Genomic DNA, 13,595 nt, shown 5'->3' with positions numbered 1-13,595 from the left:
ATTAAGGAAATCATTTAATTGAATGTTGCAATTAAGGAAATAAAATAAGTATATTTGACCTAGCCTCTCTCTTAAATCCTGTCTAATAAAACCTCCAAAATCCTCAAACCCTTTTCACTCCAAGTTCACCAACCGAACCACCAGGTTCAATCCCCTGCCCACTCTGCCGCCATGGAATGGAAACGTCTCCTACAAGAAGCTCACAACCACAAAACCGCTTCCCCAAATGTTGAAATCCACCTCATCCCTCTTATGCTGCTCGTATTCTTCAATGGCGGAGATCGATGATAGAATTGCAATTGAAAAATTCTTCAATGGCGGAAGATGCGAAGCAAAGCAGTCAACGATTCTTCGTTCCTCTCCCGTCGTCGGCAGCAAAGAAGATCAAGGGGAAGATCCCCCGTTGTCGGAAGCAAAGCAGTCAACCAGATCTGATCTGATCTGATCGATTAAGATCAAGAAAAATGGCGATGGCGAGGGCAAGCTTTGGCCTCGCATACCCAGATCGTTTCTTCGCCGCCGCTACTTACGCCGGCTTCGGTGGCTCCTCCAATTCATCTTCCTAAGGGGTCACCTCCAAATTCTCTAACGACGTCGCCCTTTTGCTTTACGCCTTGTATTAACAGGTTTCTATTTTGCATTCGGTTTCGTTTATGAGCATCTTTCTCCATAATTCTCAATTGCTCAATTTTCCCGAATCATTTCAATTGATCTAACAATATTTGTCTTCTATTATTAAATTACTTGCTTTGAACTTCATTAGCTCTGGGTTTATTGTTATTATTAGAAAAGGTAGTTATTAGATAAAGTTGCTAATTTGTTGTGTGTTTTATGCAATTGGGAATTTTATTGTTTCAGATCGAAAAAACGAAAATTTAAGTGTGCTTTGTGATTTTTTTTGTTTCTTTTGCTATTGATGTGAAATGATAGATCCATCGTAATAGTACAATTGTGCTTGCATTACCTACAACCTCCAATGTAATTTGTATTTAATATTTGTATATGATAAACCCCTCTTTCAAGAGAAAGAGTTAGAATCTGATTTTGACCTCAAACCTAGTACTTTAAAATCAAAGCTTTGGTATCAATTATTCACCTGCATCATTATATTTCTTGTATTTGGTTATAAACTTAATGCAATTGCTTTCTTTTTTTGGTGAAACTCAAAATTCTTACCCATGAAGGAGCTTAAAGGTAACCCCACTTGAAAATGGAAACCACAGTCTAGTTTTTTTTTTCTTCCCTGATTCATTTGATGATAATTGGACTTGCATACTCTTAGCTTGATTCTAAATTCAAATATGTTTTCTGAAAGCTAATGATTATTTTACAATTGATCACATTGTTTTCATGCTTTACTGATTTATCATCTCAGGTAAATTAATGGATCTAAATTTTGTTTCAAATCAGGCAACTGTTGGACCTTGTACTTTACCAAAACCAAGATGTTGGAGTCATGTAGAACAAAGCAAATGGACAAGGTTTGTTTATACTTTACCAAAAAAGATATGTGATACTTCATTCTCAAAGAATGAAAAAAAAACCAACAATATTCTTTCAGAATTTAAGGATTCAACATCCAAAAACAGCAATATTCTTTCAGAATTCAAGAATACAAGAAGAAAACATGGAGAACGAGAGTATTTTAGCAGAATGTTGTTATTTTTTAAGAATGTTATTCGTGTTTGTTGATATTCTTTTAGAATGTTTATAACTATATTAAAATGTATAAGACTTTTAGTCTGTAAGAATATGTATGAATTTGTATTTAAGTTCGGATGTATAAGAATATAATAGAATGTTTGTTATTTTTCAACATCTTATTTGAGAATTTTGTTTTTCTTCAATAATATTCTATTAGAATAAAATTCTGAAAGAGTATCATTCTAACAAAAAATATTCTGATAGAATAAATTCGGTAAAAATTGAAATTGAATTAATTAAAAAATTCAGATTTTTTTAAATTAGGAGAATTAATCATCCCCAAAAAATTTCCTTTTATAAATGTATGATATTACCCCATTGTAATATCATACACTCTCAAATCATGTCCATTGATTAATTTCATTCGTTGGTCCAGATCTGTGCATTCTGGCACACAATATTTAGTAAAAACAAAATAACCTAAGCATATATATATATATATATATATATATATATATATATATATATATATATATATATATATATATATATATATATATATACACACACACACACACACGCACACACACACTAGTAGTTTACCCGCGCAAAGCGGCGGACGGCGAATAAGTTTTTCCTGCAGTTAGTGTTTTTTTTCTATGAATAATTGTTAGTTTCTTTAGACAAATAGTTTAAGGGCTGCCGATTAATTTTCTTTTGGCAAATAATTTATTCGTGGAAGTAGTCTCATGTCTAAATGTTAGAGTAACCGATATGATCCTTCGTTTTAAGCTACACTATTATTTATTTGTTTTTAAAGAACCCAAAATCACAAACAAAAAAAAAAAGTTGAAAATACATGTGTATGGATGCTAAGACGGTGACCAAACAGAAAATATTTAACAACACAAGTCTTCATTTGTTTGTTTTAAGGAAATTATTAGCAATAAAGTAACTAATTACTCAAGTGATTATATACAAGAAAATTCTACATTTATTTTATATAAATTAAATCTAAAACAATTGTTTTTGAATATACATATAAATAACTCTAGGTATACCAATCATATAAATAAATTTTTTGACAGTTGAGAATTTGTTGGGTTTAAGAGTGATTAAAATTGTCTTTGGAAAGATCTAACTTGCTCGTAAACTCACAACCATCAACATATGAATTCATATCATCTTTAAGCTGACATGGGTGCTCCATATTATCCTACACATTAACGTTGCCCAAGAACCTGATCATTAACACCACAAAATAATTACTCTTTCCAAACATACCATTTACCACTAACCAAATCAGTTAACCTAAAATGAAAAAAAAAAAAAAAAAATAGTAATTTAACTTTACAACAAGATTAAGTCTCTACATCAGCTCTATTAAAATATCTGGAGGATTCACCGTGTTAAATGGGAGATCTATCATTGTGAGCACCATGCATGGCTGCAGGGGGGTTTCACCACATTTAAACATCTATGCATCATCAAGAGTATAACATTACAACACCAAGAAGGAATTGGGGAGCATGGATTCCATGTGTTTTGGAACGTTAACACTAGAAACTTAAGTAAGAGGGCAACTTTGCAAGATTATTAACACTTTATTTAGTGCATAACAATGTGTATTTTTATTGAATGATAAAAAAAATATCGCATTCAAAGAGAATAGGTGAAGTGTTGGTACCTGATACCCCTAAAGCGCCAATTCGTCAAGGTCTTTTTGCAGGCATCCTTTGTGTCATGACTGTAGAGATCATTCATAAAATTTTAATTAAATTATGTTCGTTTAGTTAAGCCCAACTTGTAACCAACCTCCTGATTTGAAATATATCTAACAATCAAAAAGTGAAAAACAAAGGTGTCATGGCTTTGAATTTCAGTCTGCAAAATACTTTCACCTAGTAGAATTGTGGAATCCAGGGGACAAAATACTCACGGTAAGAACTAAGGGCAAGATACATTCATCCATTTTCAAATATGAGAACTAATTTTGAGAATTTAGGATTCCAAATGTATATGATAAATTTTTGACGATTAAAACTTTAAAAATAAAAAAATAAGAAACATTTAATGAAAATCATTGTCTTCAAAAACATGGAAGATGGTGAGAAAAGATTTGAAGGCACAAAATACCTTTCAGTATGGCAAAAATGTGGCCACAATCTCCCTTCTTCCACCCAATTCAGTAAGTTAAACTGCATACAAATAGAACCATGTAAATACAAAAAATTATTTCATCAATGAAACATATTTTTCCTAACAAGCATCAAATCTAATGTTATGGCATTTCATCATTAAATTTTAACTATCAGGTACAAATCGGTTCAACAAGAAATGATTACTCTGTAGTAAGCCTTCTTCAAGAAAATCTGAAAAAAAATGTGATTAGTCAAATTGATTTGTAGATGTTAATTAAGTTTAGACCATAAGGTGTGGGCAACTAGATACAACACCATTTTGGTGCCACATCACATGCCACATCATCAATGGTGTTATAACACCAAGTGAGGAAATGGGCAACATGTTATATCTTGTTATGACACCAACTTTTTTTCATTTTATAAATTATTCTATTTATTTCGATTTTTTTTTAAATTGAGACAAATATTTTTTAAATTAAAAATAAATAAAACATAATGTTTAAAAAGTATAAAAAACAATTAAAAATTTCTAAAAATTAAAATTAACATAAAGACTAAATTACACATAATATCCAAAAAAAAAAATAACATCCAAATTCAAAAAAAAATACAACGCTATTCGTTATCGTTATTGTTACCATAGAAGATATGATCCGCCAAGTCCTCTCGAAGTTGTCTGTGTTTATTTGCGTCCTGAATGTCAACAACGCGATGCAAATAATCTGCTGTTCCTGGTTGAAACTGAACGTGTCTGGGCTCCGTTGGGATATAGTGTGCAATATTTCGCCCTTTATCTTCTACTACCATGTTATGCATTATGATACACGCATACATAATATATCGTAAAGTTTCTAAATCCAATGGTCGTGCTGCATGTTCGACTATATGCCACTTCGCCTTCAGCACCCCAAAAGCACGTTCCACATCCTTACATGCTCCTTCTTGTCTTCTCTTAAAAAATTTGTCTCGTTCTTCAACCGGGTGGCGGAATGCCTTTACGAATGTGGAATACTGAGGATATATTCCATCTGTAAGGTAATACCCATATTTGTATTCGTTTCCATTCACCTTGAAAGGAGCATCCGAGGCTTTTCCATTCAAAAGATCGTCGAATATTGGCGAATGATCAAGAACGTTGACGTCGTTGTTGGAACCCGCAACCCCAAAAAACGCATGCCAAATCCATAAATCTTGAGAAGCGACAGCCTCTAACACCAAAGAAGGTGATCCGTGATGACCACTTGCGTATTGCCCTTTCCATGCTACCGGACAATTTTTCCATTTCCAGTGTGTGCAATCAATGCTTCCGATCATTCCAGGAAACCCATGGCGTTCTTCATGCGCCGCATACAATTCTTGCAAATCATGCAACGAAGGTTTCCGCAAATACACGTCACCAAAAGTTTCAACAACACCCCTTGACAATGTATACAAACTCTCTCTGGCGGTTCTTTCGGACATTCTCATATAGTCGTCCATGGTGTCGGGTGACTCCCCCATAGCCATCAAACGAATGGCCGCAGCACATTTCTGCAACGTTGTAAACCCGCGTCTACCTCTAGCATCATATCTTAATTGAAAAAATTCGTACCTAAACATAAATTTACTACAGTTTAAAAATATATTGCATATGTTGTAAAATTAAAGAAACATGTAGTACATTTTTATTTATTTTGTATAAAAATAAAGTAAAGAAATGATACCGGCTTTCCAAAGCGTTGGCGATTCGTAAGAACACATCCCTACTTAAACGAAATCTTCTTTTGAAGTCCTTCGCCCCGTATACACAATTATCCGCAAAGTAATCGCGATATAGATGTTCGTGTCCTTCCTCGCGATTTCTGTTTAACATCGCACGTCTTGTTAGTAGCGAGGCTGGGTCTGGTTGTAGCAAGTCGGTAGTGTAATAATGATACATCATCCTAAAGAAAACATCGTCATCTGAATCATCGGACGAGTCGAAAGGATCCATATTTTTTTTTGAAGATAATTGAAAGTATGTAGAGAGGAGAAGAGAAAGTGTGAAAATTTTAAAAGAAAATAAGAGGTATTTATAGGATAATAAATTGGTTTTTTTAATAATTAATTTTTTTTTTAAACCGTTGCATCAAATGGTAAAAAAATATCCGTTTCTTCCCGTCGCAACGCCAACGAGATGCCACTTCAACGAGTTGCAACGAGCAGGGGGGGCGGTGTTCCCCCCGTTATGCAGCCGTTGCGATCGAGCCACGTCGGATACGTTGATTCTCGTTGGTCCCATACCGAGCGCTCTTAAACATGAATCATTTAACTCGTAAATAAAAACAAGAACACAAATATGATGAGTAATGAAGGTCATGCAAATATGATTTTTTTTATCTAAGTATGCCCTTATCATTTGAAGATCTAATTTTTAAGACTCTACAGAAAGCTCAAGAAAAAAACACTAATTTTTAAAATAGAAAAATAAGTTCATTATGGTGCTTCTGAGCTACCATTGATGTATTAGGACCTCATCTTCATGATGTAGGGTCAAAGATGTCCACACAACAACTCAAAATAAAACAAACAAAGATTTTGAACAGAGCCCCCAATTAGACCAGCAACTCTACCCACCACCAAAATCAAGTCTCGAAATATCACTCCGTTATATGATTGGGCAGAAAGATTTATCTCAAAAATTCTACAGGCATCTATAAACCGTGATTACGGTAAAAAGTAAACTTATGGGAGATCAAAATTTTCATAAAAACAAATCCAGAAAAATTAAGTTTCAAACATTAATATGAAAACTTAACATCCTTATTATGGAAGAAAAGAGACGTAAACTTGCTCATATTTATCAATAGTTAGAGAATTCGGTTGTGGGTGACCTAATAGTTAAAGAATCTTGTGGTTGATGACCTAACAACAACAAAAATATACATTAGATAGTATGCAAGAGATTGGATGAAAGATAAGATCTTAAAAAAATTAGTGAACAAACCCGATTATTCTCTTTGTGTTGAATCAAAGAGAATCAACTATGGTGGAAGTATCTAGGGTAAGAAGAGGGAGGGAAATGGGCTCTGAATCGAATATGAGGCTGAGATTTTAAGCACAAAAGAGGTTATATCCACTAAATAAAATTGATAAAAACTGAGAATCAATTATACCAAACAAAAACTAAAGGAGAAAAATCATAAGATCGAATATGAGATTGAGCAATGAAGTACAAAGAGAGGTTCAAATCCGAGACTGAGAATTGATGCACAAAGACGGGTGTGAGTTTAGATATCGGGTAGTAAAGCAAAGAAATTCAAACCTTTTACTCATAGAACCCATCTCGTTCTTCTCAAGTTGCGGTATCATACATGTATAATCGACTAAATCAAGCATAAATTAGAGACAAAATATCGTGGAAAAAGAAAAAGAAAACATGTATCTGTATAATGACTTAGGTACCATTCAACAGTGCAGAAGTTAATGAGCTATTAATCTAAAGAGAAAACAATAACCTAGAACACCTTAAAATAAGCACTTTATGTTCGATATCCTCATTCACCAAAGGAAGGATCATGAACCTAACCATGTAAAAGGATAAAAGTAAATGTGGCAGTCAAAAGCTATAAATGGTAAGGTGTTTACCTCCTTGTTGTTGGAGACCTAAAGATAAAATCAAAACATTAAATGATAAAGGTTTACCTCTTCGTTATCTCTGACCATTATGTTGGAAACTACTAAATCAAAAAAGAAAAATCATTGTGAAATCAGAAGCAAAACAAAAATGGATGTGAAAGGAAGAATGAAAAAGAAAAGTGAAAACAACAAGAGCAAATGAAGAAACTTTTCAACTTCAACTTCAAATGTGAAAGGAAGAATGTACCTCTAAGTGTCTTGTTGAAAACAACCACAAAGTGAAATCCAGAAACAAACTTCTACATAGATGGAAGAAGATTGGGTTTTTAATTGCTTGGGGAGTGAGAGCCATGAAACTTATACCATAAAATGGGCTTCTGTAGGTATTCAAATAGAAACCTAATGCATTTTCACAAACATATGGCTTAGTGTAGCAAATGGGTTCTTGTAGAAACATTGTCACTTACAGTTTTTGTCACACCCCCGAACCAGACGGCGGAAACGTCCGGGGGCTGTTGTGACTCAATTGAATACCATAACATTGAATATATATTAAACATAACAACATTCGTCACCATGCATTAATATAGTACAACCAGTAGCGTTTACATGAAATACACTGTTTAAATATTACATTCCCAAAAATAAATTGTTCGATTCGTACATAAATAAACTGCAAGCCATCACTGAATATGATTTCCTTTGATTCACTAGTTCCCTGAGAATACAAGTATTTTGAAAAACGTCAACATATGAAATGTTGGTGAGTTCATAAGTAGTGTTTTGAAATCCAATGTTTCGTATTGTTTTGAAAACCACCAGAAAATCCGATATTTTCTGAAAATAGTATAGTCAATAAGGTGTGAAGATCCATAGGTATGCTTGTTTGTTTCTATACTTAAAAAAATTGTTCATTAAAATTGTATGCATTTCGAATCCGATATGTATTGAGAAACCTAGGAAAACCCGATGTTTTCCTAATCCTTTGAGTTCCATGAAGTTGCGCTGAAACCATTGCAAAAATAGTAGTCTCATTCCCAGGCGACGTTGGATTATTTTTTAGCATGATTAATTGCTACAAACCCGCATTACACAAACGCCCAGTTTATAGCTATACTAACGATCCCGAAGGCGTCGTCCGTACTAATCACGTTATCCAGCCGCCCTGACTACGTGTCGTCCCACATCCGAAGAGAAAGAGGACACGAAGACCTCGATGACTCTATTAGCCGGTTGGGGATAAAATGTGTACGAGGGGTCCCCGACCCGCCTCGCAAAAAAAAATGTAGACTTTACTAGCAATACCAAAGGACCCTTGGGGACCAGTGGTATACAAGCCATTGAAAGTCCCTCTACGTTGTGCCAAGTCGGTGAAACCCAACACTTCGTAGAAAAAAAAAATGTCTTCGGGCCTTAAGATCAGGTCATTGGGCTAGCTAGGCCCAACAAACAAGATTTTACACTTTTGGGGCCCAAAGATGGTGCGTAGACGTCTGTGCACACTCGCATGTAAATTGAGTTCCCAAACGTTATTTGTATGTATCGTAGTGTCGCCATGTTAGTAGTTTCGGATTTTCATTGGTTCGAGACCGAACCAATTCGTTTTACAACGATTTTGGTATTGTAGTGTATTGTATTTCGTCGATAGTCGCGGTACCATTGTTTGATCAAATTGCATGTATTGAATTAGCCTTGAAAGTTTTCTGTTTCAGCCCCTCATTGTTCGTAAAATTTACTTTTTCAACCCTTTAGTTAAATACTTTCCGGTTTGGTCCTTAAATCAATTTTCTTGACATTTTAACACCAAAAATTATTGAAATTGATATTTTTCAGCATATTTATCAATGAAAACAGTTTAAGCCCCTGAGATTTCAGTTTTCTCGGTTATAACCCTTCTTTTTCGCAACTTTGACAATTTTGGCCCAAATTGTAAAATTTTTGCAACTTTGGTCCTTTTTGAATTTAAAAAGCATTTTAAACCTTTGAATGGGATTTGGAACACTTATAGTCCACTGTTTTACAGAAAAATACAGTTTTGGCCCTCCAAAACAGAAAATCTCGCATAATGGGCCTCATTGGGCCGAAAATGTCATTTTTAGCCCATTAAGCTTGAAATTTATGTTTTTAATCCTCTAAATGAGTAAATTTCCAGAAATTGTTTTATTGAAACTGTTTTGGCACACCTTATCCATCAGAATTCGTGATATGTCAATTTGGACCCTTAACTTTGTATTTTTCACATTTTAGGCCCAAAATTTGTGTTTTTAGCCCAAAGAAAATTGTTACTAAACCACTTAGCCATTTTTCTTGAAACACTTTGTATGTAGAAATATATTTGATGCAAAAATCATTTAACATAAGACATATCTCGGTTTTGAGGGGTTTTATGGCTAGATCCAACATTTTAGCACACAAAAGCATACATGTAAGCATGGAAATCATACAAGGCATACAAAACACATATAGATCTACACTTTCACTTGTATTCCCCCCCCCCCCCCCCACAAAACTCATAAAAACCGAAAATAGGGGGTATGAAGCTCACCTTGTTTGAAGCTTTCGGTTTTTGGAAGAAAAGATGGAAGAAAATGAAGTGATTTTCGGCCTTAGCACCTTTCCCTGGTAGATCTCGAATTTGATGACTTCTAAGGTGCATGATCACAAGTTGGAATAGATTTAGAAGAGGTTTTTGATGGAATGAAGTAGTTAGATCATGGATATAAGTAAAAACTTACCTAAGATGATGATTAACTTGCAAGATCCTCTTGAAAGCTCCTAATTTTCGAGATTTTTGGTGTGGGGAGGAAGGAGTGTTCTTGAGTGATCTAGAGAGAATGGGATGGATTTTTGTGAGTGTGTGTGTGTGTTGTGTTCGGCCGAGGGTGAGAGAGAGGAGAGAAGAGAAGTGATTTTGAAGTGATGTGCATACATGGAAGTATGAGATGTTGCATGGATGTCCTATGGATAACAATGATGTGGCACAACAAGTCAACTCTTCCATCCTCTTGGGCTTGTGCATTTGGGCCGAGAATTTGGAAAGAAAAGGAAAAATTTGGGCCTTTGCCCCTAAGCCCAATATTAGTGTTAATCTTGAGTATGTTTTAAGCCTAAAAGAATGTGGTAGGATTTTCATATTTTTATTGGACTAGTTTAGGTTATTCATGTATCAAGGCTTTTAATTCATTTCATTCTAGGTCCAACATGGCCCAAAATGTTGAAATAAATTAGTGTGGGTCCAATTAGAGCCCAATTAGGTTTCTAAGCCCATGATAGTCTAATTGGAAGCTTATTGGTCCACTTGGATCCAATAAGGGAGTCCTAGTCCAAAATGGACATTAAACAAGGACTTCTAGGGTTTCCAATTGTTTGATGACTATTGTAGTACTTGTATAATGTATTTGGTTGAAGTTTTTGAAGTCATAATCATAGGTGTCAATCATGTTCTTAAGTTTTTGATTCACATTAGCTTGAATGTATAGATTACATGACACAAAATTTCCAGTTGTGACAGTTTTCCTCTATCAGCCACTTTAATCATCTTCATCCTACAATCAAACAAAAAAATATGATTACCATCAATCAAAATGTTTCTAGGAATTGATGCATGTAATAGAAGAAGATAAACAAACCTGAGAGACGAAAGTCAAAATAGAACATGCACATTAAATGAAATCAAATTAAGAATTGAGATATTGAAATCGAAAAACCCAGAAGAAATATATTTTACAATTTTCCTCTATCGACCACTTTAATCATCTTCATCCTACAATAAAACAAAAAATACGGTTACCATAAGTCAAAATAAAATTAATCTGTTTCTAGGAATTGATGCACGTAATAGAAGAAGATAAACAAACTTGAGAGACAGAAATCAAAATAGAACATTGAGATAAAATGAAATCAAATTAGGAATTGAGATATTGAAATCGGAAAAACCAGAAGAAATATATTTGAATTCCCAAATTAAGTTCATAGGTTATGACCATGAGTGAGAGAGCACGAACTAACCATGAGCGGTGGTGGTGTGGGCAGGCTATTCGGTGATGCTGGTGATTGTGTTTTTAGGGTTTCTCTCGATTTACAGGTTGATAGGTTGACACAATAAATATGTTGCTATTATGCGATGCTTGTTGGGTGTCAACAAAGTCGCAGATTAAGTGAGAATTCAAATGGAAAAAGTCAAAGAGAAAAAGTCAGGTCAAGGATACGTATGATAAAATATATTATGCATTAGATAGGCTTAAGTTTAAAGTTTAATATTATTTTATTTGTGGTTACTTGTACAATTAGCTTAATGATTTAGACGTCTTAAAAAATATTATTATTATATTCAATCTATTTTTAGAAATAGTAAGATTTCTTTTATAAGATAGTGTGTGTATATATATATATATATATATATACACACACACACACACACACCTTAATAAGCATTTAGCCTCAAATGTTGAATTTTAAGAGGTACAAGGCATCATTCAACATGTACAACCATTTTAAACATTGCAGAAATACTATCCGGTCAACTATTGAGGAAGTCAAATAAATCTTATATCGCTCAACAAAATCTCTATTATGTCTCCTGTTTTAAACTAACCAAATTGAATGTCAAATTGGAACTAACATTACAGTATCTTAAGCCAATTGAATCTGTCTAACACAAAAATTCGCTTTATATAACATATTGGCACATCCTCCCCGATTGCTTTATATCTTCCTTTCTCGCCTGCTATTCTGATTTCTATACTGTCATTTGAAATCCTCTACATTACAGACCTGCCAATATTATATGTTTAAAATTGATTTCAGTACCTTGTTGGATTACTTTCGGGTGATTAGTTGATGTTGATCAAGAGGTAGTTCTTAATTTGGGGTAGGTAAGTGAGTTACTTATTGGTTGTCTTATTATTTTTAAAGAGCACATTAAGACACATGTCTGTGATGATGATATGGTAAGTCTTACTAATACGAATATATTGTTTATTTTTATTTGGTTGCGTTAATTGTGTGTGTGACTGTATGTGACTATGTGTATTTGATTGTTTATAAGTGACTATAAATGTGCAACAAAAATTGAACTAAAGCGGCTCCTTGAGGATTCCAAGTTGATGATAAAGGAAAATGGACCTACCTTAAGTAGCTCTTACATAGGTGGAGTTTTTCTATTTGTATCAACCATCAAGTGCTTACTTGGTGTTATTTTAACCCTTATGCAAGCTGTTCTTGAGGGTCCTTGTGTGGCGGTGTTGGGATGGTTTGGTGTCATTTATAACCTAAAGGGTATAAAAGTCTAAATGGCAGCCTATTTATCAATTTATAAATGTGTGGACAGTTTTTCCCCTGTTTCCTTTGAGTGGTTCAGGTCTCATTTTGTTGCTTAGCTTTTTCTTTTCATATTTTGATCAAATTTGTGATTGTTTTTACCCTATTGCTTTGATGTTGCTCAAATATTTTTTTATTGGTCGACTCTTTTTAAACTGTTGGTGGACTATTTTTTTTAAATCATATAAATGGAATCAATTTAGTAGGTGTTTAAAGATGGGCTGAAATCCATAGGTGAGGTTTACATGAAAACAATTGTTGATGGTGGACTGAAATTATCATTCTACCCATGATTTTCACAAAAGCAACATATTGGATATTAGAAAAAAAAAACAAGAATATATTTAATTATTTAGCATCACTTTTCAAACTAATGCATTGACTTAATAAAATTGACAAATAAAAAAACTAGAATTAGTGATTTATATGATAAGAAAGTTATAATTATATACTTTCTTCAAAAAAGAAAAACATAAGGACAAATGAATTGTCATGTATTTAAAAATATCATAAATTAATTATACCTTAAACATATTTGTAGTCATTTAGATTTCAATATTAATAATATTGAAATATAACATGCTTACGAAAAAAAAAAATTATCCTCGTTCTCCACTTATATAACAACGTGCGTGTCATTTTATGATAATAATATTTTTCAAAACATTACATGTTCTTTAGAATATGACATGTTTTCGAACGAAACTAATCGCCGAAAGAAATAGCCGACCAAAAAAACTATTCATCGAAAGGAAATAATTGTGTGCCTATATAAAAGTATTAGTAAAGTCGGACGAACAATTGAAAGGCTGTAAAGTATATACACTAAATGTGGAGTATAAAAAAATATTGCACGATTAATAATGTAAAATCAATCATGCGTTTGTACAC

The 13,595-nt window shown here is 33.5% G+C and overlaps 1 protein-coding gene across 1 annotated transcript; it reads right to left on the bottom strand.

Annotated features, from left to right (window-relative positions):
* Window positions 1-2,867: 2,867 nt before the first annotated feature.
* LOC128127854 (protein ALP1-like) lies at window positions 2,868-5,760 on the bottom strand. The gene is made up of 7 exons (XM_052766564.1): window positions 5,492-5,760; window positions 4,427-5,379; window positions 3,964-4,016; window positions 3,781-3,842; window positions 3,332-3,391; window positions 2,943-2,955; window positions 2,868-2,885 (listed from the first exon to the last, which is right to left on the bottom strand). The coding sequence occupies exons 1-7, from the start codon at window positions 5,758-5,760 to the stop codon at window positions 2,868-2,870; spliced, it is 1,428 nt and encodes a 475-aa protein (XP_052622524.1).
* Window positions 5,761-13,595: the final 7,835 nt, after the last annotated feature.

This window comes from Lactuca sativa, chromosome 8, assembly GCF_002870075.4.
Source record: "Lactuca sativa cultivar Salinas chromosome 8, Lsat_Salinas_v11, whole genome shotgun sequence".
In the NCBI taxonomy this organism is placed as follows: Eukaryota; Viridiplantae; Streptophyta; class Magnoliopsida; order Asterales; family Asteraceae; genus Lactuca; species Lactuca sativa.
This window is presented reverse-complemented; position numbering and strand designations above follow the sequence as displayed.